This window comes from Trichosurus vulpecula, chromosome 2, assembly GCF_011100635.1.
Source record: "Trichosurus vulpecula isolate mTriVul1 chromosome 2, mTriVul1.pri, whole genome shotgun sequence".
In the NCBI taxonomy this organism is placed as follows: domain Eukaryota; kingdom Metazoa; phylum Chordata; class Mammalia; order Diprotodontia; family Phalangeridae; genus Trichosurus; species Trichosurus vulpecula.
This window is the reverse complement of record NC_050574.1, coordinates 394,803,473-394,830,256: the sequence shown is the minus strand read 5'-3', so window position 1 is coordinate 394,830,256 and position 26,784 is coordinate 394,803,473. Positions and strand designations below refer to the sequence as shown.

At 38.6% G+C, this 26,784-nt stretch overlaps 1 protein-coding gene across 2 annotated transcripts in view; it reads left to right on the top strand.

The window, feature by feature from the left end:
- The window catches only part of SLC9A7 (solute carrier family 9 member A7), a 196,487-nt gene that overhangs the window by 100,288 nt on the left and 69,415 nt on the right, over positions 1 to 26,784 (top strand). For both annotated transcript variants that reach the window (XM_036746088.1, XM_036746087.1), the window contains exons 4-7: positions 1,455 to 1,531; positions 3,911 to 4,023; positions 24,570 to 24,675; positions 25,415 to 25,556. In XM_036746088.1, the coding sequence (XP_036601983.1) occupies positions 1,455 to 1,531; positions 3,911 to 4,023; positions 24,570 to 24,675; positions 25,415 to 25,556 (438 nt within the window). The remainder of the gene's footprint in view (positions 1 to 1,454; positions 1,532 to 3,910; positions 4,024 to 24,569; positions 24,676 to 25,414; positions 25,557 to 26,784) is intronic.

The window sequence follows — 26,784 nt, the reverse complement described above, 5'->3', positions numbered from 1 at the left end:
ATGAACTTAAAAAAAAATTTCTAGGCGTGTTTTTGTTTGCCTGTCGAGTGAAAATGCCCCAGATTTTGAATATCCTAAACTATGACAAAGTAACCCATAAAAAGAGACCTCACAAAATCTTGGGACTTTAGAAAAAGAGAATTTGTTATACCTTTTGTATGAACCCAGAAGACAAATGGTTCACTCTTTTTGGAGCATTTAAAATATTTACATTGTATGAAAGATGAAACCCTATCCCTTAAAATATCTGAATAGTTATGGTTTCCCCCCGCACCCAGTCTTCTCATCTCCTGTTTCCTCAAATCAAATCTTGAGATTTCTCTAGATTCATTTCAAGTGATCGCCAGCACCTGAACTTAGTCCATGATATTGACCTTGAGGGCACTACAAGATGCCAAAGTGACTCCTGCATCACCAAAGAGAGATTTGATTATGTTTCATTCAGCAAGTGTTTAGTAAGACCTTGCTACTTGTACATAGTAGCAGCCACAGTGTGTGATGACTGATTTTGATGGACTTAGCTCTTCTCAGCAAGGCAAAGACCTGAAACAATTTGAAAGGACTCATGATGGAAAACACCATCCACATCCAAAGAACTATGGAGTCTGAATGCAGAGTGAAGCAGACTATTTTCTTTTTCTTGTTTTGTTTTTTCTTTCTCATGGTTTCTCCCATTCATTATGATTCTTCTATACAACATGACTAATGTGAAAATATGTTTAATAGAAATGTATATGTAGAGTCTATATTAGGTTGCATGCTGTCTTGAGGGGGAAGGGAGAGGGAGAAAATTTAAAACTTATGAAAGTGAATGTTGAAATCTAAAAATAAATAAATTAACTAATAAACAAATTTTTAAAAAGAACTTGCTGGGTGCAGAACATTGGGCTAATAGACACTGGGGGAGAAACCCAGTTAGATAAGACATAATCTGCTCTCTGCCTTCAGGGAGCTTCCTCTGGTAGGAGGACAGGCAGACAAAGACAAAGAGAGAGAGAACTTTAGCTCACAATGCTTTTTAAGTCCATTAGAGGCATAGAACAAAAAAGTTATGTGAAGTCTTGTAGGAAAGAGGTCTATACAAAAAGGAAGATCAGGAAAATCTTCCTAGAGCGAGGGGTGTTTGTCTTTTAGTGTTCGGTGTGGTCTAATTCTTGGCAATTGGTCATCCACATAAAGCCTAAGAAATGGCTCTCTTTTAGGTTTGATTAACTAGAGCATCCCCATTGACTGTTCTTAGGTTTTTTTTTTCCTGATTTATTCTTTAGCTGGTAAAGCCAAGGAGTTAGTTTTCCTTGTCATAATGTTTAAGCTGACACTCAGGTGTTACTTTATTTTACCTTTCGACATAACCAAAACTGACCTTGTAGATGAGCTTTCTCTTTTTGTTGAGATGTGGAGGGCTTGCCTATATTGTCAAAAGTCTCAAAGTGATTTATATTTTTCTTATTTAGAGACACTTTTTCAGGAATCTTGGGTCTATTCTGGCTTATGCTTTCTTAGGGACTGCCGTCTCCTGTTTCATTATTGGGTAAGTGAGACTTTCTTACAGATCTGAGTGAATGTGTTTTTCAGAAATGCTGTAATACATGTGGGTCCAAATAGCCCAGTATTTGTGATTTTGGTGTTAACTTATAACTGTAATGATCTAAAAAGTAAAATTTGGCTCTACTGTTATGAGAAATTCTGGTAAATTCAGAATTATTTTAATTAAACTTTCCAGAAGTCTTAGGCACTTTAAATAAACTTGCTTCTTTCTTTCTTTCTTTGGAGGGGGAAAGGCAGGGCAATTGGGGTTAAGTGACTTGCCCGAAGTCACACAGTATGTCGAGTGTCTGAGGTTGGATTTGAACTCAGGTCCTCCTGACTCTACTCACTGTGCCACCCAGCTGCCTCAATAAACTTGTTAATAGTTATATCTTCATTAAATACTCGCATGACAATTTTTGGATTAAGTGTGCTGTTAGTGTAGTGGAAACAAAGATACTTTTAGGGGGAAAATAATAGAAAGTTAATTTCTGGCCTGTTGTAGTTCAGATAGTTTTGTATTTTTTTCTTTTTCTAAACAATTTGATGGCATGAGGCCCCCAGTATGCCAGATAAATGGAACCAAGAGTGCCTGAGCTGGTTAGTGAGCAGTGATAAAAGTCCAACATTTTTAAACCATTAAAGTGTTTGTTTTGAGAACATAGTATGGTTTTACTAAGATTTTTACTTTAGGTCTTTTAGTAAGCCCTAACCCATCCAGAAATTGCCTGCTACATATAATTTTTCTTTTGCATTGACTTTCACTTTGGGCAATCCAACTCCTTTAGTTGAATTAGGGTTGGTTTAACAATTAGACAAAAATCCAGTTCCTTATGATTTGATTTGAGAACTGCCATTCTCCTAATTCTACCTTAAAGGTGTCTGGTCATTTGACTTAAAATGCAAAAACTGTTGGGAGAGATATTAAATCCTTAACACTTTAGCATGAATGAGTTTTCCAGGTCCTTTGAGGGAGCTCTGAAGGTTCAAGATAGAGGAAAATGATCAAAATTGGGAAAAGCCTTGCAAAGGGAAGTTGGAGCTGATATGTATTTTTCATGGATACAGATTAAAGCTACAGGTGATAAAAGACAGATGTCAGGAAGAAGTACACTGATACTAAGACTTCCCTTTCCCTTCCCCCCGCCCCCCCCCCCCACACCTAATCTTGACTCACTCGTCTGGCCTTCGGAACTTCTCTATTTCCAAGTTATAGCAAGTTCTTATCCAAGGAAAATTGAAGACTCAGAGGAAATAGTGAATAAAAGTACTAAAACAGGCTCTTTCCCGTAGTGGAATGAGGAAGCATTGTAATATTGCATACGTCTATACTATGAGCTTCTCTCTGGCCGTTGCTGTTATAAGCAGCAGCCTCATAAAACCCATAATCTTGCTTGAATTCTCCAATAGTCATTTCTACACTGATGTTCCAGTAAGAGAGTTTATTGAAACTGGACTCTGCTCTTGGCTTTCAGACAACTTTTGGCATAGGTTAGGTTTTGGCAGTAGGCAAATAGCTCACATCTCAAGTGGCCAGCCAAGTTTCTCTCCCCTCTCTTCCCATTTTATTAATTTTGCATCTCCGGAAGTTTCTCTTAGAATCCTTTGGATTTCCATTATGTCATGGTGTGTTGCAGGTGACTTACCCACTTTATTCATATTATTCATTTCCTCAGCATCTTCTTTGGAAACTGAAACTCTTAGATAAGAGACTCCAGTGCTAGTTGAAAATCTTGTCAAATCTTGTACAAAGAATTACCTGGTGCTAGTGTCCTTTTATTTCTTGTAGGTTTTTTTTTAAAAGTTTTGGGGTAAATGACATACAGTATCAACTACATTTTTGTTAGCCTGTTTACCATATGTCTAGCACGATGCCATCTCTGTATTTTTACCCCAAAGGGAAACTAGGTTTCATTTAAGGATACTTTTGATTTAGACCTTTGGCCATGTGATTGATTTATTCTGTGGAAGCTCCAAATGAGAGGGAGCAAGCAGTAGGATAATCCTCCAGTTAAAATTTGGTAGTTATCTGTGTGTTAGGTGCCTGTGTTGCTATTTTCTAGGAAAATGATATAAACTCAAATAGAAACGGGGACTGCTGATCTATACACAAGGATGCCTAGTGGAGTCCTATTGACTTAGATTTAAAATGTAATATTATCTATGTTTTATTGTATTTTTATTTATTATGTTAAATATTTCCCAAACACATTTTAATCTGGTTTTAGCCTCATTTGGGTGTGCTAAAGGCTGCATGCAGCCCACAGACCTTATGCTTGATGCCTCTTTTCTAGGGTACTGGGGTAGATGATTCTGTTTTCATTTTTCCCTAAGCTCCCTGGGAAACCACCCTGCTAATCTGATCATTTTTCTCTTCTTACAGGAATCTCATGTATGGCGTGGTGAAGCTCATGAAGCTGGTAGGACAGCTCTCTGACAAATTTTACTACACAGATTGTCTCTTGTTTGGAGCAATTATCTCTGCCACTGATCCAGGTATTTAACCACTTACCCATCAATTGGCATGGATACTCCCTCTGCCAATGCTGTTTGCAGTCACCTCTGTGCCTTATCAAATGGTCTTTCTGAATTACTATAGCCAAAAAAAAAAAAAAACACATCTGTACATGGCCAGTCTTCTGGGAGTAAGCCTGTCTTTTAGTCAGCAAGCATTGATTAAGGGCTAAGGCAAAAACATGGTCCCAGCACTCAAAGAACTCACAGTCTAATGGGGGAGACAACATGCAAACAACTGTATACAACTAAGATTTATACGACTTAAATCAGGGGCAGTCTTAGAAGGAAGGCACTGATGGGGAAAATTGTCTTGCTGAGATTTGAGAGAAGCCAGGAGATAGGGGTGAAGAGGGGGAGAGTCTTCCAGGTCTGGAGGACAGCCAGTAAAAAGGCTGAGTCAGGAAATGGGGTGCTGTATGCAAGCAACAGGGAGAAGGACAGTGTTGTTGGATTAGTCGTAAGCTACCTGCAGCGGAGTAAAGTTTAAGATTGGAAAGAGAGAGTGGCAGATTTTAAAAGCCAAACAGAGGATTTAATATTTGATCCTGGAGGTAATAGGGAACCACTCTGGTTTACTGAGTAAGGGTGGGGCCAACTTCCACTTGCACTTCCAGGAAAATCACTTTGGCAGCCCAGTGGAAGGTGGACTAAAGTGGGGAGGGGCTCAGGGAGACCAACCTGAAGGGTACAGCGGTAGCTCCAAGGTGATGAGAGCCTGAGGCTGGGTGGCAGCTATGTGAGTGGGTATTGTTTGTTGTGTATGTTGTGAAGGTTCAGCTGGGCCTTGGACAGTCAACACACAGTCCATCATCAGGCACATAAGCCTTTTCTAAGCAGCGTCTGCCAGACGATGTGCTTGGTTGGTCTAGCCTTGGAAAGCCTGAGGTGACCTCCACACCATTATGAGGCTTTAGAATAAGACCCTAATTAGAATCATTCTAGTCGCACCATTTTTAATGTCGTTCAGAAGCTGAGAACAGTACGACTCTCATGAATTCATGGTGTTTTTTTTTTCCCATGGAGTGGCAAATGCAGTGACAGAGCAGTGGTTCTGACACATCACTTAAAATGACATTTCTCAGCTGGGTTGTGTGACTTATATTTCATCCTTTTATTTTCATTTTAATTTAAGGACATTCTCAAGCATATGGGCATGGTTTGATCTTTTTCTCTGACTCTCTGCCTCTGGTTTTATTTCCAGATCTCTCTCCTCTGTCTCTGTCTGTCTCTTTCTCTCTCTGTCTCTCTCTGTCTCTCTCTCTCTTTCTATCCCTCTGTTCCTCTCTTTCTCTCTCTCTCTGTCTCAGTCTGTTTCTGATTCACAATGTCTCTGTTTCTATCTCTGTTTTTTTCTTTCTGTCTCTGTCTCTGTATGTCTATTTCTCTCTTTCCCTCTACCTCTTTATCTCCACTCCCTCCCCATTTTCAGTATACTTTATTTTTTTTTATCTTTTAGTTGTTTTATTGATGCTTTTAAAAAATAACCACTGTAACTTATGAATAAAATCCCCAATAATGCTAAGTACACTTAAGTACTCAAGCAAAGCATTTGCTTTGTACAGTCAAACAAAATAAACATTAGTCCTGGTGCTTTTCTGGTTTTCTCTATCTCTGCCTTGTGGCTTTCACTCCTTCCAGGAAACAGATGTTACTTGATTGTAATAATATCATGGAAGTCTGACATGCTAGTCTTGTAGACTGTGATGTATTAAATGTCTATCTTTACCTGGAGCAAATGTAATTCTATTTCCTTAAATGCTTTTTTGTCATTAATACCTGCTGTGTTTCAGCTTGTGCAGAGGTTAGGCTGTAGGTTTTAAAGTGGTTTGCTACTGATTCATCTGGTAGATATCCTTTCAGGCATTATTTACACAGTCATTTCTTAGAATTTGAAAAAATTTAAACACACATCTTAGCATTTAAACCTGTGATTAAATCCATCTGTAGAAAATGTTTATAATAAAGTTTCTTTATTGGCAGCTATCAATAATGGATCTTGCTGAAGAAATAGTTTTGTAGGAGCAAAGGAGGTAGAAAGGCCTATGCCATTGTCTAATATGCTTCAGATTAAGGGTACTTGTTTTTTTTTTTAATTCAATCTTTATTTTATTTGCAAAGATCAGCTTTTTCTCTGTCCTTCTTTCCCTGCCCCGCTCCCATGTCCCTTATTGAGAAAACAAGAAGAATGAAACCCCTATTACAAACATATATAAGCAAGCAAAACCAATTTTTGCATTGGCTATGTCTAAAAAATTATGTCTCCATTTACATTGAGTTTGCCATCTCTTTGTCACGATTTTAGGAGTTATGGTTGGTCATTGTTTTGTTGATCAGAGTTCCCAAGTTTTCTTTAATGCAGATTGAAGCATATTTTTTTACTTTCTTTTTCTTGGTGTTTTTTCCTCTGTGTTTTCTTTTGCAACATGGCTAATACGGAAATACGTTTGCATAACTGCACATGTATAACCTATATCAAATTGCTTACTTTCTCAAGGAGGGGGGAGGAGAGAAAAGGAAGGAGAGAATTTGGAACTCAAAATTTAAAAAAAAAAGTTTAAAATATTTTACATACAATTGAGGAAAAAAATAAGACAGAAAAATATGTGATCTTGGTAAAAGAAGGAAAAAATAAAATGATGTTCTAACATTAAAAAATACATATATTTTTTGCGCATCCTTAGAATTTGTTCTGCTTGGAACTAAAGACCCTGCCTTAATCTACCCTCTCTCTAGTTCCCTCTCCTCCCTTCTCCTCTTTCTCACCCATTTCCTTATTTTTCTGTTTCCCTACAGTTCTGTGCCAAACTGTGTTTGTATTTATTTGACTAGTTTAGATGAGAATGAGATTCAAGCATCTACTGCTTCATACCCCCCTTTTTCTCCTTGTTTGTATAGATCTGTTTGTACGCAATCAAGGATACTTATCTTTTTTGTATTTGTGTCATAGGCCCCTTTTGGCAGTCTAGTGAAAGCCTATAGACTCTTTCTCAGACCAATGCATTTAAATCATAAAACAAAATACATGGGATTACAAAGGAAATATATTGTATTATCGTTATCAACATGTATATTTTTTAAAGCTAATGGATCTTAAGCTAAGAACCCTAGCTTTAAACCAAAGACTTTGTGTGCAGGACAGGCTTTGAAGGCTCCCCAAGTGAGAACATGTGGGCTTCTGTTAGCAGCTGTATGGTTCTCATGCAGGTAATGGGTGGTTTTAAAGAATATGAGCTTCTCTTCCCACTTGATTGCATTCTAAAGGTTATGAAACAGAATGATGAAACAGAGAGAAGACTCAACAGAGTTTGTTTTCCCTTAAAAAGAAAAGGGAAGTCATTATTTACCTGCCTTTTGTTGATGCTAGAGGGAAGAATTATGTGTCTCTAAAGAGCTCTGGAAAAGGGCTTTATTATCCCAATATCTCAGTAGTATTCAGCAGATTAAACATGGTAGACTTGGAAAGGTCTTTTGTCTGGTCATTGAATGCCCTACTAATACTAAAGATACCAATTTGGGCAGAAGCACTGCCATGAAACTAATTAATATTTGGTGCATTCTGGGTATCTTGAATTGGCATGTTAAAGCTCAATATGATAGTATTTTAGACCTGGAGGGAAAGTTTGAGCTGGTTCAATCCCCTTCATTTTGAAATTTGACAATTTGGGGGGAAGTGATTTATCTAAAGTCTCGCAGCTACTAACACAGCTAGAACTGAAAACCACATCACCAAATTCTGATTCTAGTGTTCTCTCCACTAATATAGACTTTCCCATAATGAAAGTAATAGCATTTTTCTTAGATGGGTTCAAGTCAACCACCTTTCAATTAAATTAGGTTTGTTTGGGTTTTTTCTAGACAATCCTTATGATTCTTATAAACGTGTATCTGCTGTAAAAGAGAAAAATTTGGTACAGAAACATGGTAGATAAATCATTTAACTGTTAAAAGAACAAAACTTTTTCATTTTAAAATCTTTCCAAGATTTATCTTAGATCTCATTTCTTATAAACTTTGATACCGAATATATTTATAACTCATTCTGAGTATCAGTATTTATGCTGTGTTCTAGATCTAGAGATGTCACTCATGCAGCTTGCGGGCCTCAACACTCTCAAGTAAAACCTGAACTAGATTAAAATGTAATTGGGAAATATTTAGTAAAAATAAATTAAAATACAACAAAACACAGATAATGTTAATTTATGGCTTTCTAAGTCAATATACAGCCTCCAAGGATCCTTACGTATAGCTTGGTGGATCCCGTTTCTGTTCAAGTTTGACATTAATGCTCTAAATGATGTGAGACCTGTGGCTAATTACATATTGACCCCAGAAGATATTCATTTGCCTCTCATAAAAGTAAAGTGAGGGATGTAGAGTTTTATGATTTTCTGAACAATGTAACGTAATAGTCTTTTTCTAAAACTAATCATAGAATTCTAGAGCAAGAATAAATAGCAGAGATTGTTTACGGCAGCCTTCTATTTACTGATTTTTATTGTTGTTCACATGTTTCACTTGTGTCTGACTCTTCACTACCCCATTTGGGGTTTTCTTGGCAAAGATAAGGGAGTGGTTTGCCATTTCCTTCTCCAGCTCATTTTACAGGTGAGGAAACTGAGGTAAGAAGGTTAAGGTTAAGAAACTTTCCCAGGGTCACACAGCTAGTAAGTGTCTGAGGCCAGATTTAAATTTACGAAGAAGAATCTTCCTGACTCCAGGCTCAGTGCTCTATCCACTTAGCTAGCTAGCTGCCCCCATAGGCTGCAGTCCTAAGGCCTTCTACAAACAAGTTGTATGAACTTGGAAAAGTCATTCGACTTATTTAACATTAACTTACTTGGCTCCAGCTTCCTTATTGGTAAAGCAAGGGATTGAACTAGATCTGGGTTCTTAGCCTGGGACCCATGAACATTTTAAAAGTTATTTTGATAACTCTATTCCAATATAATGGGATCCCTTTGTAATTCTGAGTATGTTGTTTTATTTTATTTATTTATTTATTTATTGTTTTTTTATTTTATTTTATTTGCTTTTATTTAAAATGCTCTCAGGAGAGGTCCGTAGGTTTCACCAGACTGCCAAAGAGGGTCCATGACAAAGAACCTGTGAACTAAATGACCTTTTCAGATTCTTTCTAACATGAAAATTCTGTGATTAGCTTTGTTAGTATCAGGTAAACTCATGTTTCAGAAATGTTTCTCATCATAAATATGAGTTCAGTTTAGTCGTTAATCAGTTGAGTCTAACTCTTCGTGGCCTCATTTGGGGGTTTTCTTGGTAAAGATACTAGGGTGGTTTGCCATTTCCTTCTCTAGCTCACTTTATGGATGAAGAAACTGAAGCAAACAGGGTGAAGTGACTTGCCCAGGGTCACATAGCTAGTAAGTGTCTGAGATCAGATTTGAACTCAAGAAGAAGAGTCTTCTTGGCTCCAGGGCTGGCACTCTATCCTCAGTGTCACCTAGCTGCCCCATAGATATGAATACAGTGCTACCAAATGGGGGAAAAAGTTTTGGTTCATACATTCACTAGTCTGAATTACCTGTAAGCAATAGGTTATACCTTTTGCTACACCTTTGAAAGCTGTTTAATGCTGAAATGTGCCAGTCCCTAAAAGTGTTTCGTGTGGACGGGAGAAGAGGAGGATTAAAGCACTAGCAAATGCAAGGTTAATTAGTCATTCTATTATTAATGATTTCCCAACACCTGAGACAAGGGCATAACACTGTCAAATTTTACCAGCTTCATTAGCATTATAAAACTCCTCACAGCGATAAGGCTGTGTTCAGAAATTAATGTTCTGGGGAGAGAACTCACAGTATTTCACACCATCAGGTTTTGCTCTCTGATTAATCTAATCTTTTATTACCACACCTCACTGGGAAATACCAAAGCCACACCTTAGAAAAAGCACACAGCTCAGTTGGTTACATGTTTATTTAAAAAAAAAAACTCTATAGTTATCATTGACCAAATATGGGCTCCTCTACTCTTTTCTCTGTTCACTAATGGCCTCTAATAATTCATGATACTTGAGCCCTGTGTGCCCCAGTCATGGTGGTGTATCACAGCTTTGATTCAGAATTTTCAGTTCTTTCTTCTTAAGCATTTGGGCTGTAGAATATAGGTTGCTCAGTATATTGATCTATCCACATTTTCTTGTTCTTTAAAAGTTTTCAACAGACCTCAGTTTCTCCCTCTTTCTGATACTTCTCTTTTAGCCCTGGAACTGTTTTCATTGTGGTCTTGCTCTCAACCACATCCTTCAGAGATCCAGAGTCACACAAGTAACATAGACCCACCCAGAACACTTAGCGATAGCAAGCAGCTATGGCAGTGAACTTGCTGAGGAGAATACAGCAATATATCACAAGGATCATATACTATGAACAGGTGGGATTTATACCAGGAATTCCAGGCTGGTTCAATATTAGGAAAACTATCAGCATAATTGAGTATATTGTTGAGAGTTGAGGGAGCTGAGGTCCAGGAACCCCAAGACTGGAGTTCCCAGACAAGGTCGTTGAGGGGGAGTATCCCTCAAGGATCCGAGTACTGGAGAGGGTCAGGGCCATCTGGAATGAATTCATGATCTCAAGCATTCTTTAAGTCAAGGTGGCAAAGATTCATTACGCTTTTCAGCTGGCAAGAGTTCTTAGGGAACCTGCAGCCTTATGGGGTGCAGGAAAAGTTTTCATAAGAGACTTTGGGGTGAAACATGTCAATTAGGTGTTTTGGGGTGGGATTAGGGAGTGGTTAAGTGGTGGTCAGTTCTTAAAGGAACATGCACTTTTTGTATCTACTGTGCAGGTATCTTACCCAGAGTTCACTGGGAAATAGCCCAAGGGGGGAGCGACTTGGAGATGTGGTTTTGACTCTCAGCCATCACTAAGTCAACTAACGGTCAGGGCTGACTGGAATATCCAGGTGGCTTCCATCAAATGTATTGTTAGACAAGATGAATGTAAGGGAGTATACATATGTCTGGGTCTAGCATGCACATGATAGATCAGTGAGTAGTGAATATCTTTATGACTCAGTACACAGCCAATTAGCACATACACAGGGAGTCAGACCAATAAATTCTATAGGTACAGTTGGCCACAGTATCAGGAAGAGAGATAAAATACCCATTCCTATATAAAACACTAAAAAACATAGGAGTAAATGGAGGTTTCCTTAAAATTAAAAGTAATATCTATCTAAAATCATCAGCAAGCATTATCTGTAGTGAGGATAAGCTAGAAGCCTTCCCAGTAAGATCAGGGGTGAAGCAAGAATGCCCATTATCACTACTATTATTCAATATTGTACTGGAAATAAGAGAAGAAAAAGAAATTGAAAGAATTAAAATAGGCAGTGGAAAACAAAGGCATCACTCTTTGCAGATGATATGATGATCTACTTAGAGAATCAACCAAAAAACTAGTTGAAATAATTAACAACTTTAGCAAAGCAGCAAGATATAAAATAAACTCATATAAATTATATCAGCATTTCTGCATATTACCAACAAAGTCCAGCAGCAAGTGATAAAAAGAGAAATTCCATTTAAAATGAATGTAGACAATATAAAATATTTGGGAGTCTATCTCTAAGATAAACTTAGGAACTATATGAAAACAATTATAAGATGCTTTTCCCCCAAATAAAGTCAGACATGAACAAATGAAAAAATATTAATGTTCATGGGTAGGATGAGCCAACATAATAAAAATGACAGTTCTATTAACTAAATTAATTTACTTATTCAGTGCCATACCAGTCAAACTGCCAAAAATATTTTATAAAGCTACAAAAATTAATAAAATTCACCTGGATCGAATTTGCTATACAAGTGTAGGCCAAGTACACTTTTTCTCTGGATAACAGATTTATATTTACTGCTTCACATTTCATTAACTGCTTACCTCCATGTAAGCATTATTTCTCCCTTGACTCTCCCCAAATGTAGCTTGCTCATGAGTCCCAGATTTCCCCCATCTTAGATGTTTGGGTTCTTTTTATCTTTTGGTGTAGGCATGATTCTTTGCATCCTCAGCAACTGAACATCATGCCTTGAACATACTATTTAATGTTTTATGGTTGAATTGAATAGTCATCTTTTTCCTCTTTCCTTTTCCAGCCCAGTTAGCAATCTTGTGAATGCATCTGTATCTTCTACTACAGTTAGGCAACTAGGTGGTTCAGTAGTAGATAGAGTGCCAGGCTGGGATTTAGGAAGCCTGAGTTCAAATCAGGCCTCAGACACTTACTAGCTGTGTCACCCTGGTCAAGGCATTTCACCTCTTCCTGCCTTAGTTTCCTTTTCTGTTAAATTGGGGTAGTGATAGCACCTGCCTTGCAAGGGTATGCGGATCGAATGAGATACCAATTGTAAAGTGTTTCATGCAGGGCTTTATATAGCACGTGTTAGATGCTATATAAAATCGGTTATTATTATTATTGTGGTTTAGTCATTTTCAGTCATATCTGATTCTTCATGACCCCATTTAAGGTTTTCTTGGCAGAGATACTGGAGCAGTTTGCCATTTCCTTCTCTAGCTCATTTTACAGATGAGGAAACTGAGGCAATCAGTTAAGTGACTTGCCCAGGGTCACACAGCTAATAAGTGTCTTAGGTCAGATTTGAATTCAGTAAGCTGAGTCTTCCCAATTCCAAGCCCAGTGGACTATGGTGCCACCTAGCAGCTTATTGTTATTATTATGCAAAGATTAAAGAAGAAAGCGGTTTTTCACGGATTCCTTTCAGCCATCAGCGGACTTGGTCCTAGGATTGGAGCTGCTTCTTGCCCAAGAGTACCTCATTCATTAATTTAAGTCCTTATCCACTATAGCAATGGAGAAAGTTTAGAACCCATATTGTTCAAAAGCTTCTATAGTATAGCTAAGTCATATTCTGCTTGTGTATAGTACACCACTTTTTTTTTCCGGACTATTCACTGTCCATTGTTTCTCACTATAATGAGTGACCACAATGAACTGTTGTTTTTCCATACCAGTCAAAACCCTTCCGGTGAGGTGAAGTCTAGCTGTGCCCTCAGAATTGATTGAAATGAAGAGTCTCTCTGACCTTCCAGTACCCCCATGGACTTCTGTCTTTTTAAAACACATAGAATTAATTTATTTTTAGTTTTCAACATTTGCTTCCATAAGATGTTGAGTTTTAAATTTTTTCCTCTTCCTTCTCCTCTCCCCTCTCCAAGAGGGCGTACAATCTGATATAGGCCCTACTTATGCATTCATATTAAACATATGTTCACATTAGTCATGATTTAAAGAACAATTAAACTAATGGGAGGAACCACAAGAAAGAAGAAACAAAACAAAACAGGAGAAAAGGAGAGCAAATAGTGTGCTTCCATCTGCATTCAGACTCTAAAGCTCTTTCTCTGCATGTGGATAGCATTTTCTACCATGAGTCTTTTGGAGTTGTCTTAGATGTTATCTTGTATGATCTGTGAGGGGGGAGGCAGGGCAATTGGGGTTAAGTGACTTGCCCAAGGTCACACAGCTAGTAAGTGTGTCAAGTGTCTGAGGCTGAATTTGAACTCAGGTCCTCCTGACTCCAGGGCTGGTGTTCTACTCACTGCACCATCTAGCTGCCCCTGAGTTTCTTTTTAATCCTTCCTCCAGTGGCCCTCCCTGTCCTCTATTTCCAGTGCTTCTTTGGATTAGTATTTTCTTTCTGCTTTTCCTTCTTTTTTTCCCCCACTCTTTTTCTTTGTAGAAACTGAATCTTTTGTCCAAATGGACCCCATCTAAGTCTATCCTTCCACCCGTTGTCCAAGATCATAAATCTAACTTCTGCATGAAAACTTAAGGTGACGAGCAACTCATGACATGGTCCATGCAATTCAACAAGTTCTTAAAACGAGGTGGATTTTAACTCAGTTTATTTCCAGTCATTTGGATCTTAGTTATGGTTTCTTGAGCAGGGGCACTAATCTATCTTCCAGGTAAAAGTTCTTCAAATATTTTTGATATTGTGATCATGTCATTTCCTCCCCATCAGTCTTCTGACAGTATATAGTCTGATAGTAAGTATGTATATATATGTGTGTGTGTGTATATACACATACACACACACACACACACACACACACACACATATATAGATATAGATATATATAAAATCTATCTTGTCTCCAGGCTAAACAACCTCAGTCCCTTCAGCCAGAGAGGTTAAGTAACTTGTCTGAGATAACACAGCCAGTTAGTTTCAGAAGAAGGATTTGAACTCATATCTTTCTGTCTCCATGTTCAGCTCTCATCCCACTGCCCCATTATGTCTTTGTAGCAAAACTTACTGATATTGCTGTAATTCGGTTCACCTAGTAGGGATATTAGCTCTTTAACATTTGCAAAGTGCTTTATATACATTATGTCTTTTGAATCTTGCCACAAGCCTGTGAGGTTGGTACTGCAAGCATTATTATCATCCCATTTAACAGATGAGAAAACCAAAGCTCCAGATGGTTCTGTGACTTTCTTGTTGTCACCAACTAGGATGTATAGGATTTGAATTCAGGTCTACCTGACTCCCAAGTCGAACGCTCTTTCCAGTAACCCTTGCCACATGTCATGGGAGTATGTCAATATCTTGGTCATTGGATAAGGCTCTTTCTCACATTTGGAGTACCAACAGTTAATATTCATAGACTGTCGAAGAACTCTTTCATTTTCTGCCTTTTTGCCACATTCATTGCAGAAGTAGAGGACCCTGTTATAGTTTTGTTTCAGGGAATGCCAGGGGTAATTTCCTTCCCAGGGTTTATTCCTAGGAATTAGGCCACAGTTGGAGGGAAAAGCTGATTAGCTTAACTCTAGACCTGCCCTTAATCATTGGGATTTACCAAATTAATCCAGTCGGGAAATCATCTGGGTCCTTTGTTTTTACTGCCATCTCTCCTTTTGCTCCTGCTCTGTAGTTTTTTCCCTCCTCTTAAGTAGAACAATTGAGGACCCTTGGTCTAAGCCATCATCAGTCCACAGCTGTCCTGATTTTCTTGGCTTCCAAGTGGCCCTTGGTGTTTTGAGCAGCATGTTTGTTCCCCATATCTTTGCCACTTCATTTGCTGGCAATATGTGGAAAGCTTTGTGGAGAGTCTGCTCTCAGCAGCTTATCACTTTAGATGCCCATTCTTTGTCAGATATTCTTTGCAATCCATTAGTATGCCTCAACATTCCCTATATCACCTCATATCAGTCAGCAAGCCCTGGGCAGTTGTGATCAACAAGTTATGATCAAGGCCTCAGATGAGCATAGCATGATTGCTTACTGCTCTCCGGAGTGTTGGTCTGTAGATTCCTCCACCGTTTTTTTACCTTTTCTGCCATGGCCACCAGGGTTTCAGAGTAACATCAATACTTGGAATTATCTGATGCTTTGTTGGCCTTGCATAGCTCTGATAGGCACCTGTGGGGAATCAGTTCACTATACACCTGGTGTCTAAGTCTGCTGATAACTGTGCTTATAGTCCTGTATACTCATTAAACTTTACTCCTCTTTCTTGGTACACACAGATTTTATTTCCTCTGAATTTCTTATTCCACTGTCCATATTTGGGTCTTTAAGTAAATCAGACAACACTTTCAAGACTGACTTTTTCTCTGTCTCACTCTAAAGTTTTTGTCTCCTGAAATGTTCTTCAAGGCTTGGTCCATTGTTAATGTTTCTTAACCCTTCCTTATCATTATAGTAATACAATAAAGAAGGGTAGCTAGGTGGTGCAGTGAGTACAGCACCAGCCCTGGAGTCAGGAGGACCTAAGTTCAAATCCAGCCTCAGACACTTGACACACTTACTAGCTGTGTGACCTTGGGCAAGTCACTTAACCCCAATTGCCCAGCCTTCCTCCCTCCAAAAAAAAATTAGAAATACATTAAAGAGTTTAACAGATATAACAAAAGAAAAGCAGCATGAAGGTGAGAGCTCTAACATAGAAAACTTGCCAGAATCACAGAATTTGAGAATTGGAAGTGACCTCAGTAGCCAACTAGTCCAACCCATACACAAAAAAAATCACTATAACGTCTCCAACAAGGGGTCATCGAGCCTCCCCTTGAAGACCTCCCAGGAGGGGAAACTCAACCCCACTCATGGCAGCTCATTCCACTTTTGAACGGTCCCAATTTTTATGAAGTTCTTTATGTCAAGCCTCACTTTGCCTCATTGAGCTAGGTGGCACCAGCCCTGGAGTCAGGAGAACCTGTCTTTGATTCTTATCGACCTCAAATCAAGAAAGAATAAGTACAACAGAAAGAAAAAAATAGCATTGCCACACAGCAAATGGAGGTAAGAGAGAGAAAGAGCCTTAACCCACCCAGAGACCCCACCAGAAGCCCAAAGCAGTTCTTCTCTGTCCTCATTTGAAAGCTGCCAAGGAAGAGAGATCCAGGACATCTGTTTAAACCCTTTGTATGTATGCGCAATTGTGGTTCACCAGCAGCCAATTAAAAAAGGATTTTTATCATGCAGAAAAACCAACAGGAAATAGGATGACTACACATGCTCAGAAATGGGAGTGAGGCCCCTCTGTTCTGCATTCAGGAAGCCATGTGGATTGTCAGGAGGCAGAGTGTATTGTGCAAGAAATAAGTGCTGGGCCCTCGTGGGCTAGTCCTCCTATTACACTTTTTCTCTCTCTTTTTTGGGGTTCAGCGTTATTGCTGGCTCCCCTCTCTTCCTCAGATTGTTTCCCATGGGAGCTGGGGGGTAGGTGGGCACAATCCTTACAATAAATAAGCATATGTAGCAAAACAAGTGGGCAGCTATGTGGCACAGTGGTTAGAGTACTGGTCTTGGAATCAGGAAGACTCATCTTCATAAATTCAAATCTGGCCTCAGACACCTCCTAGCTGTGTGACCCTGGACGAATAACTTCACCCTATTTGCCCCAGTTCCTCATCTGTAAAATGAGCTGGAGGAGGAAATGACAAACCACTTCAGTATCTTTGCCAAGAAAACCCCAAATGGAGTCGTGGAGAGTCAGACACGACTGAAATGACTGTGCAAAAGCAAAACAAATCCATACGTGTCCAAAAATTTCTTATTCTACACCCTGAGTCCCTCTCCTTGCCATGAGGATATGGGTAGCCTGCTTCATCGCAGGTCCTCTGGAGATGGTCTCACTCTTCAGAATAATTGGAATAATGATGACTATTATTGGAGATTAGGCAAAACGTTCATTTTGCTTCTCTTTCTCCACCCAGCAGACCGATCATGGTGATAGACAGAATAAACATGGCTCATAGGGAGTTGATATCAAAGAAAAGGAGGGAGAGATAGAGAGTGCCTTCTGTCCTTGAGGAAGTCAAGTCTTCTAGTCCAGGTGGATTGCATTCTGTGCTGCTGAAACAGCTGTCAAATGTAATTGCTGAGCATTGTCCCTGATCTTGGAAAGATCTTGGATAATGAGAAGGGTACTGAAGGATTGGAGAAGGGTAGATGTCTCTAGGTTCAAAGAAGAGTATGAACTTTGTCTACTGTAGGCCAGTGAATTTAACTTCAATTCCTTGTAAACTTCTAGAATGTTATTAAAGAGCTGGTGATGAGTATGTGGAAAAGGAAGGCGGTGATCAGAGAACCCACATGACTTCATCAGGAATAGATGATGCCAAACCAATCTCATTTCCATTTTTGACAGGATTATTAGGTTGGTTTGTCACAGTGAACTCTTATGGATGTTTTGTCAAAATTTTAGCATATCATTTGATAAAGACTCTCATGCTGTTCTTGTGGAAAAGATGGAATGATGTGGGCTAGACAGTGGTACAGTTAATAGATTTTGGAGCTACAGGGTGTCCCTAAAGTCTGGACACATAGGCAAAAATGTATATTTTGAAATATTTGGAATATTAACAGACCTTAGCCCCCTTGACTTCTTTTTAGGGGGTATGCTAAAGGAGAAGATATACTCAATGAAAATCACAGATGCAACACACTTGATTGAATGCATAAAGAGTGAATGTGCTAAAATTGATGGCAATGTGGAGTTACTGCACCGAGTTCACATGGATCTTGGAAAGTGCATCAACTTTGCATCACAAATGGTGGAAATCATATTGAAGATGTTATTTATTAATATTCCAATTTCATTCATTTCATTTCTTGAAAATATGCATTTTTGTCTATGTGTCCAGACTTTAGGAATACCCTGTAGTTGACCTAGAGTAGTCATTAAATGTCGAATATCAGTTTTAGATGCTGTCTCCACTGGAGTGCCTTAGAGATTTTTGCTCGTTTCTGTGCTGTTTAGCACCTTTGTCAGTGAGTTGGATAAAAGCGGCATAGATGATACAGCTTATAAATTTGCTTTTGGTTGTCAAGTCGTTTTTCAGTAGTTTCCAACTCTCTGTGACCTTATTTGGAGTTTTCTTGGCAAAGACAGTAGAGAGGTTTGCCATTTGCTTCTCCAGTTCATTTTACAGATGAAAAACTAAGGGAAACAGGTTAATTACCCAGGGTCACAAAGCTAGTAAAAAACAGATTTGATCTCATGAAGATAAGCCTTTTTGATTCCACGCCCAGTGCTCCATCTACTATGCCACCTAGCTGTCCTTATAAATTTGTCAATGACACAAATCTGGAACGTAGAGATAACAGGATTTTTTAAAGATCTTAATAGGCTAGAACATTGAGTCATTTCTACTTAAATGGCATTTAATGAAGATAAATGTAGATTCTTAACACTTGTATTCCAAAAACCAATTTGTCAAATACAAATTGGGGGCTCATTGTTAGAAAACAGTTCATCTGAAGAAGATATGGGGATTTTATTAGGCTGCAAGTTCAGTAGGAGTCACTAAGTGTAATATGGCAACTAAGAAAGCTAATGCTACCTCAAGCTAAGTTAAGAAAGGAAGAGGGTCCAAGACTAGGGAGGTGATAGTCTTTCTGTACTCTGTCCTGGTTAGACTACATTTGGAGTGTTGGGTTCAGTTCTGAATGCCATTTATATTTTAGGAAGAACATTTATAAGCCGGAAAGCATCTAAAGAAAGGCCTTCAGGATGGTACAGGCTAGTTAGTCTATGCTATTTAATATCTATTGAAGGCATTGGGGCATTTCTAGCCTGGAGATGAGAAGGCTAGAGCAGAGAACTAAATGATAGCTGTCTTCAGATATTTTAAGGGCTATTTCACAGTAAAGGTATTAGACGTGTTTTCTTTGATTCCAGAGGATAGAACTAGGAACAGGGAGTAGAAGGTGAAAATCAGCAAATTAGATGAAGTAAGAAAAATTTTCTCAACAATCACAACTGACCAGAAGTGAATAGGATGTTGTGGGATGTAGTTGGTTTCCTTCTCCCATTCCCTACTAGTGGTCTTCTGGCAAAGCACGGATGGCTATCTGTTGGTTATGTTCTAGAGAGGATTTTTATTCAGATGTGACCCAGACTAGTTGGTCTCTGAAGTCCCTCTTCCACCTCTGAGATTCTGGGTTTTCGTTGTTATCTTTTACTCTTCCATCTTTTTTTCCATTGTTGGAAAAACTAAACATAAGCACTGAAGAAGACACAAAAGCACAGTTTCCCTCTATCCCATCTGTTGAGGCTCAGGGTCAGAGGGTAACATAGTGGCTGAGAACCTGGGGAAAGGCTTAGTACCACTTGGTGCGTGAGGGGGCAGATGAGTGTCTACTTGACGAGCTTGGGGAGGAGTGAAAAACTTACAATCTAGGGCTAAAGTTGGAGATCTGAACAATACCCTAAAGTCAGCAGGAAAAATACAAGGATGAAATTCAAGTGTGTTCATTTTTCTTTTTGACCAGCCCGTTAGGGCATTTGGGGGAAGAATACCAAGGGAGAATGATGTTTTGGGATTACTATCCTTGTCCTTCATTATTGAGGATAATTTAGAATAGTATGTTACTGTTAGTACCTATAATTAGCATCGTAGAAGCATAGAATTACAAGAGACCTTAGGAATCATCTAGCCTAAACCTTTCATTTACAGACATGGAAACTAAAGCCTAAACATAATGTGATTTTCCTAGTGAGTGCAAAGAGTGATGGATTTGGTTTCAGAGGACCTGGGTTCAAATCCTTCTTATGCCACTGGCTACAGTCACTTAGCCATTCTGAGCCTCACTTTCTTCATTTGAAAAATGAAGGGATTGGGCAAGATGGTTAAAGTCCCTTCCAGCTCTAAATCCATAATCCTATGAATCCAAGAAGATAATGGCAGATCTAGGATGAGAACACATATCCCCTGACTCCCAATGCATTGCTCTGTCTACTGGACCCACCATGTTGCATTCATCTGAGTAGGTCTTAGAATTTTTTTTTTATTTTTATTTTTTGCAATTGACTATAGAAAGTCAGTATGCAGGAAAAGTTTTCCTCTTTAGTATCTCTTATTAACACAATACAAAAAAACCCAACCTTACAGCGAAGAAAAAAAAACTCATCCTCCTAATTTCATATTTAATGTTAACAGAAATCTCTCTTCTTTCCCAATTAGTTATTTCTTTCTCAGCCTGGCGAAAGCAGACACAATTAGATTCAGTTTCAGCCAAAGATAATAAACAATAAGGAAGAAAGTTCAAAGTCCACCCTTTACCTGCCCCGAACTGTTGAATATCCAGGAGTTTGAGCAACAATTCACAGATATTTTCAATTGGATCATTTTTCACATTCCTTCCTTTTCCAAACTCCTCAACTCCTAACTGTGCTGCAGAATGGTATAGGGAAAGAAATCCTAAGTGACAACTAATTTTGCAAAGTGCTCTACAAATAGCTCATTTTACACTTCAGCAATCTTCAGAGGTAGGTGTCCTCATTATCCCCACTTTATGTTAAGGTAGACAGAGGTTTGGGATTAAGTGGACTGGCCCAGGATCACACAGCCAGTAACTGAGACTGGAATTGAACTGGGGTGTTCCTGATTTCACAGGCCTGGCACTTTATCTACTTTGCCACTTGCTTCGTGGAGTCATCCTTGGTTTTAAGCCCCAATTTTGCCAATGACTATGTGACTTTGTGTGCATAACTCACTCTGTCTCTCTAGGCTTTAGTTTCTTCATTTGTAAGATAAGAGGCTTATACTATAAAATCTTTAAGGTTCATTCCAGCTGTATGATTCTCTGATATTCTTCTATTGTTTTAAAATGAGTCAATTAAAATTTCGTTTTAAGAATTTTGTGAATGCCGTTTGAGAAAGTGCTGATGGATAATATGCTTGGATATTAGTGAAGATTAAAGTCTTTTAGAGGGCAAAGTTTCTCTTGAGAAGTTAAGTGACAAGCAGATTGACTTACTGGTTAAAGCACTGTCCGTAAATTCCGGACAAGTTCTAAGCAGTTGGGTGGCTTCACTGTGGATGGATAGAGCACTGGCCCTGGAGGCTCAGTGGCCTGAGATCTAATTCGGCTTCACACATTTCCTAGCTGGATGACTTTGGGCAAGTAATTTCAATTCAATAAACATTTATTAAGCACCTACTATGTTCCAGCCACAGTGCTAAATCACTTAACTGGTCTGTGTTTTAGTTTCTTTATCTGTAAAATATACATAATAATAGCACCTGGGCAGCTAAGTGGCTCAAGTACAGCAGCTACGTGGTGGCGTGGATAGAGCACCAGTTTTGGAGTCAGGCGGACTTGAATTCACATCTGGCCTCAGACACTTCCTATCAGATTGTATCAACAATGTTGGTAGCAACTGCTATGGAGGTGAAAGACCAACAAGACCAACACTAGCACACAGGAGGGCTGCTAGCACGAGTTCTTTGATCTACTTTTCTTTTTTTTTTAAAATTTTTTCTTTATTTTTAGTTTACAACACTCGGTTCTACATAATTTTGAGTTCCAGATTTTCTTCCCTCCTTCCCCACCTCCCTCCCCAAGACGCCATGGAATCCCATATAACTTCTACGTATAACTTCGCATTGAATTAATTCACACACTAGTCAAGTTATGGAGAAGAATTACGACCAATGAAATGAATCATGAGAAAGAAGAAACAGGGCCAAAAAAAAAAACCCAACCCAAAAACCAAAACAAAAGAGAAGAAAAGAAAAAAAAGGTGGGAAAAAAAAAGGCTAGCATGAAGTGTTCCTCAATCTGCATTCATACTTCATAGTCCTTTCTTTGGATGTAGATAGCATTCTCCATCGTGAGTCCTTTGGAGTTGTCTTTGTACCTTGTGTTGCTGAGACTTTGATCTGCTGTTCTAAGGAAAGCAACTTTAAGGGGTTTACAATCTCACTTTAATTAAACATACATATATCATTCACTTAGTTCAGGGGGAAAAGTCAGCACCCTGAACTTCAGAGCAAATACAAACAGAAATTACAAACAGAAAATATAAACAGATCAACAAACAGGCTTCTGTCTGACCATAGCAATATATATATATAGTTTCCAGAGAGAGAGAAGCACCAACATCTGGGTTTTCAAAGGTGGGAGGGCTCCTTAATGGCCACCCAGAGTCTCCACACCAACATTCCTTCAATGAACGTGCCCCCAAAACAAAATGCTAACCTTTAAGTATATATACACGCTTCTTCTGAGTCAGAGGACATCACAACCATGAGACTCAAACCCATGTGACCTAGGCTTTCTTGTGACTTAAGCAGGTCATCAAAGACTCAGGATTCAATCAAAGACTCTTGATTGAAACAAAGGCAAGACTCAAAAATTGTTTGATTGCCTGAGTGCTGAGAAGCACTATAAAACAAAAACAGCAAAAAGTCCCACCCTTCTTCCCATTACACAGGGGTGGGGAACCTTTTATTAAGAGGATTTATTCTGTGAAGTTTGGATTCAGTTAAAGGGCCACACCCAAGGACCTAGAGGGCCACATGTGGCCTCAAGGCCATAGGTTCCCCACACCTGTGACTGGATATATGACCCTGTGCAAGTTACTTAACACAGTTTGCCTCAGTTCCTCACCTGAAAAATGAGCTGGAGAAGGGAACACTCAACTACTCCAGTATATTTACCAAGAAAACCCCAAATGGGGTCACAGAGAGTGAAACAGCTCAACAACAAATAACACCTACCTCATGGGGTGGTTATGAGGATCAGGTGAGTTAACACATGAAAAGTGTCCTGCAAACCTTGATGTGCTAGCCGTCATTGTGATAGTAGATCTGGTCAGCAACATTTTTGTTGTATTGCTTGTCCTTTTTCTCTCAAGATGTAGAAAAAATGAAAAACAAGAAAAGCTGTTATCATTTAATTAAGGAGAGTAAACCAAAAGGAGGTACATACGATGACTGCTTAACTTGTGTTAATAAGTAAACCAACACATAAGGAACTCTTTTTGAAAGAGTGTGGTAGGTAAAAACATCTAATGACTAAATTTTTCCCTGCTTTATCACCTGATAAGCTCTATCAGAATGTATAAGGGAAAGATCAACTTTTCAGTCACTTAGTATTTGTGGCATGAAAATGGCAAGCTCTTCGGAGGGAAAAAAAATGCCGGATTGGAATGGACCTTCTTGATATCTGTGAGGTGGTTCTGAATGTTTAGAATAGCTACTCAGGCCTCTCCTTTTGAAATACCATCATAAAATTCCCAAACCTAAACTAATTTCTGTCCATTCTCATTTTTTTTTCCAGTGCTCTAAAGTAGAAAGAGGCCTATGTTGGACTTAGGAAGCCTGACCTAATTTTCACCAACCTTCTTTAGTCAGTTTTTAAATCTGCCAAATGGTGATGCAACTTAGCACCTGTGTGACCTTGAATAAGTCATTTAACATCTTCTAGTTTTCTTATTTGTAAAATGAGGGGGTTAGACCAGGTGCATTCTAACATTCCTTGCAGCTGTAAATCTAGATTCCTGTAATAATTCCACAGAACCATATCTCACCATGGAAGGGAGATGATGTGAAAGTGCTTTGAAAGGTTAAAAAACAAAAACAGCGTATGAATACAGGTTGTCATAAAAGGGCTTTTACTATGTTAGCAATAGGAAGTGAAATCCAACCAATAGGACATCAGAACTCCAGAAAAGTTAAAAATAACTGACTTAAAGTTACATAAGACCAGTATTCTGGAATTAACTAAAAGTGTAATTTTTGACAAATTCTCAGGATTGATGGCCTGCTAATGACCTGGCATGATTATAGGTAGATGTTCAGTGAATAGAACACTGGCTCTCAAGTTCAAATCCAGCCTTAGGCACTTACTGACTGTGTTATCCCTGGGTGAGTAACTTAATCTGTCTGCCTCAATTTCTGCATCTGTAATAATAATAACACCTACCTCCCAGGGTTGTTGTGAGGGCCAATTAAGATGTTTGTAAAGTGCTTTGCAGACCTTAAAATGCTATATAAATGCTAGCTTTCATTATTACAATGCTAGCATGACCAGAACTTTGTGGAGGGTAGCAATATTATAAAGTTCATGTCTGCCATAGACAAGTTGGATGATATCTTTGCTACCCATTCCTTAGGTAACAAATTTTTATATTGTAACAAGGGATTAACTTCAGTAAAGCTGGCTTAGCTTGGTCTACAAGGGAAAGAGAAAGGATTTTCCTAATGAATCCATGTTCTATTTTTTTTTTCAGTGACTGTACTGGCCATATTTAATGAACTACATGCTGATGTGGACCTCTATGCCCTTCTGTTCGGAGAAAGTGTCCTAAATGATGCTGTGGCCATAGTGTTATCCTCGTAAGTAATGCTACTACGAATTCATAGTCAGGAAAAGGTGTTTTTTGACTAGTATGCTATAGACTGAAGTCCAAAAGTCTATTTGTATCCCCTTTTTTTGGATAAGACTTGTTATTGTAAGGAAAGCCCTGAGTTCTGAAACTTATAGTCTTAGAATGTTCCCTGGGTCACTGAAAAATAACCTGGCCAGGGTTACACAGCTAGTATGTGTCAGAGGTGGGTCTTGAACTCAGGTCTTCGTAACACTACTGTACGGTACGGTGTCAAATACTGAATCACATCTAATTAAGACTTATCAGCTTACTGATAATGTGCCATTTCAGTCTTCAGCCAACTGGACTCAGATTTCAAAAAACCAAGATGAGATAGTGCTACTCTTAGAAAAAAATTGGCTCAAATGAATGCAGTATTTTTTTTTCTTCTGTCTTTTTAAAAATCAGATTAACTAATTGTTTATTTTGTTTGTTTTTTTCATGAAAACCAACTCCTAGTTTTATTTATTAATTCAGTGGTTTTTTACTCTCAATTTTATTTTCTCCCCTTTAATTTTTAGGATTTCCAATTTACTGTTTAATTGGGGATATTTAATTTGTTCTTTTTCTAGTTTTTTTCATTCCATACCCAATTCATTAGTCTGCTCTTTCTCTGTTTTATTGATGTAAACATTTAGAATGCAGTATTTTTTTTTAATCCTTACCTGATTTTGTTTTTTAATTTCCCCTCTTCCCTCAAACTCCAGGTCTATTGTTGCCTACCAGCCAACTGGGTTGAATACACATGCTTTTGATGCAGCAGCATTCTTTAAATCTGTAGGTGTGTTCCTGGGAATATTTAGTGGCTCCTTCGCCATGGGAGCAGTGACTGGAGTCGTGACAGCTCTAATATCCTTTTCTGTGGTTTTTCTGACTGACTTTATGTTGCATTAGACTTTGAAAAGAAAGAGTGTTGATTGGCTGTTTAGATTAAAGTCTTCAATCTGGCACCAAAATTGGATTAAATCTCCCTTGAAATGCCTTGCTCTTGATGAAGGAAGAGTATCTCAGCCTGTTTTCAGTGTACATCTGCTAGATGTTTATCACACAAAGATATTTGGGAGGAGTACTTGAGATATATGTCACCCTCCATCAAGATAAGCTTTCCATCTCATGCCTTTTTGCCTGTGAATGTCTAAATGTTTGTCTGGCCTCTGCTCCTGGCACAAACATCTGGATTCCATTTTCCCTGTAGAAAATTGTCTTTCTGCCTCAGTGGAAATTTTATCCATATTCTTGTAGTTTATGGGGTTATGTTCCTGGAAAACCTAACCTGATTAACGAGCTGCTTGCTGATTTTCCCGAAGAAACAGGGGGCATATTTCTGGCCAAGGATCTCATGCGAGTCTGGTTGTAAGTGAACACAAATAAGCAGACTTACGTGGAACTAGATCTGTGATCTCATGGGTATGGCTCTGTCTGCTGATATAGATCACAGCCCTGCATGATTCTATCTTTGTCTTCCTGTAAATCTTCCATAAAACATCCACCCATTGTCATGGAGATCTTCCTCTGGTTGTTTTAATATCTAGAGTGGTGACTAGGCGGTATAGTGGGGTAAAACACAGGACTTGGAGTGACCATCGGCAACCCTCTTAACCACTCTTTGTCTCAGTTTCCTCGTCCATAAGATGGGGATAATAATAGTACCTGCCTGCCAGAGTTATTATGAAAATAAAACGAGATGGGCATTTGTAAACTGCTTTGCAGATGCCTTAAAGCACAATATAAATTTCAGCTGGTATTATTATTGCTAATGTAGCATTCAGACTGTCCATCTGTTGTGTCTCATTCTCACTAAATGACTGGGTCACCTCTATTTCCAGGCATAAACCATAAATCTCATATTTACTATAACCATAAATGATTTGCCTGCCTAATACAAAGCTTTCTAAAGTGTCTATAAATCAACAGAACAAGGCAACAGCCACCAAGTATATAAAATTGTGCTCATTATGATTTATCATTGTGTATCGTACGGAATACTTATCTTCATAATTCCTACTTTATTGTTACTAGCATAAATCAGTAGGTAAAGGGCTGCCTTCTTCAGGGTCATGGAGTCCAAAACAGTTTT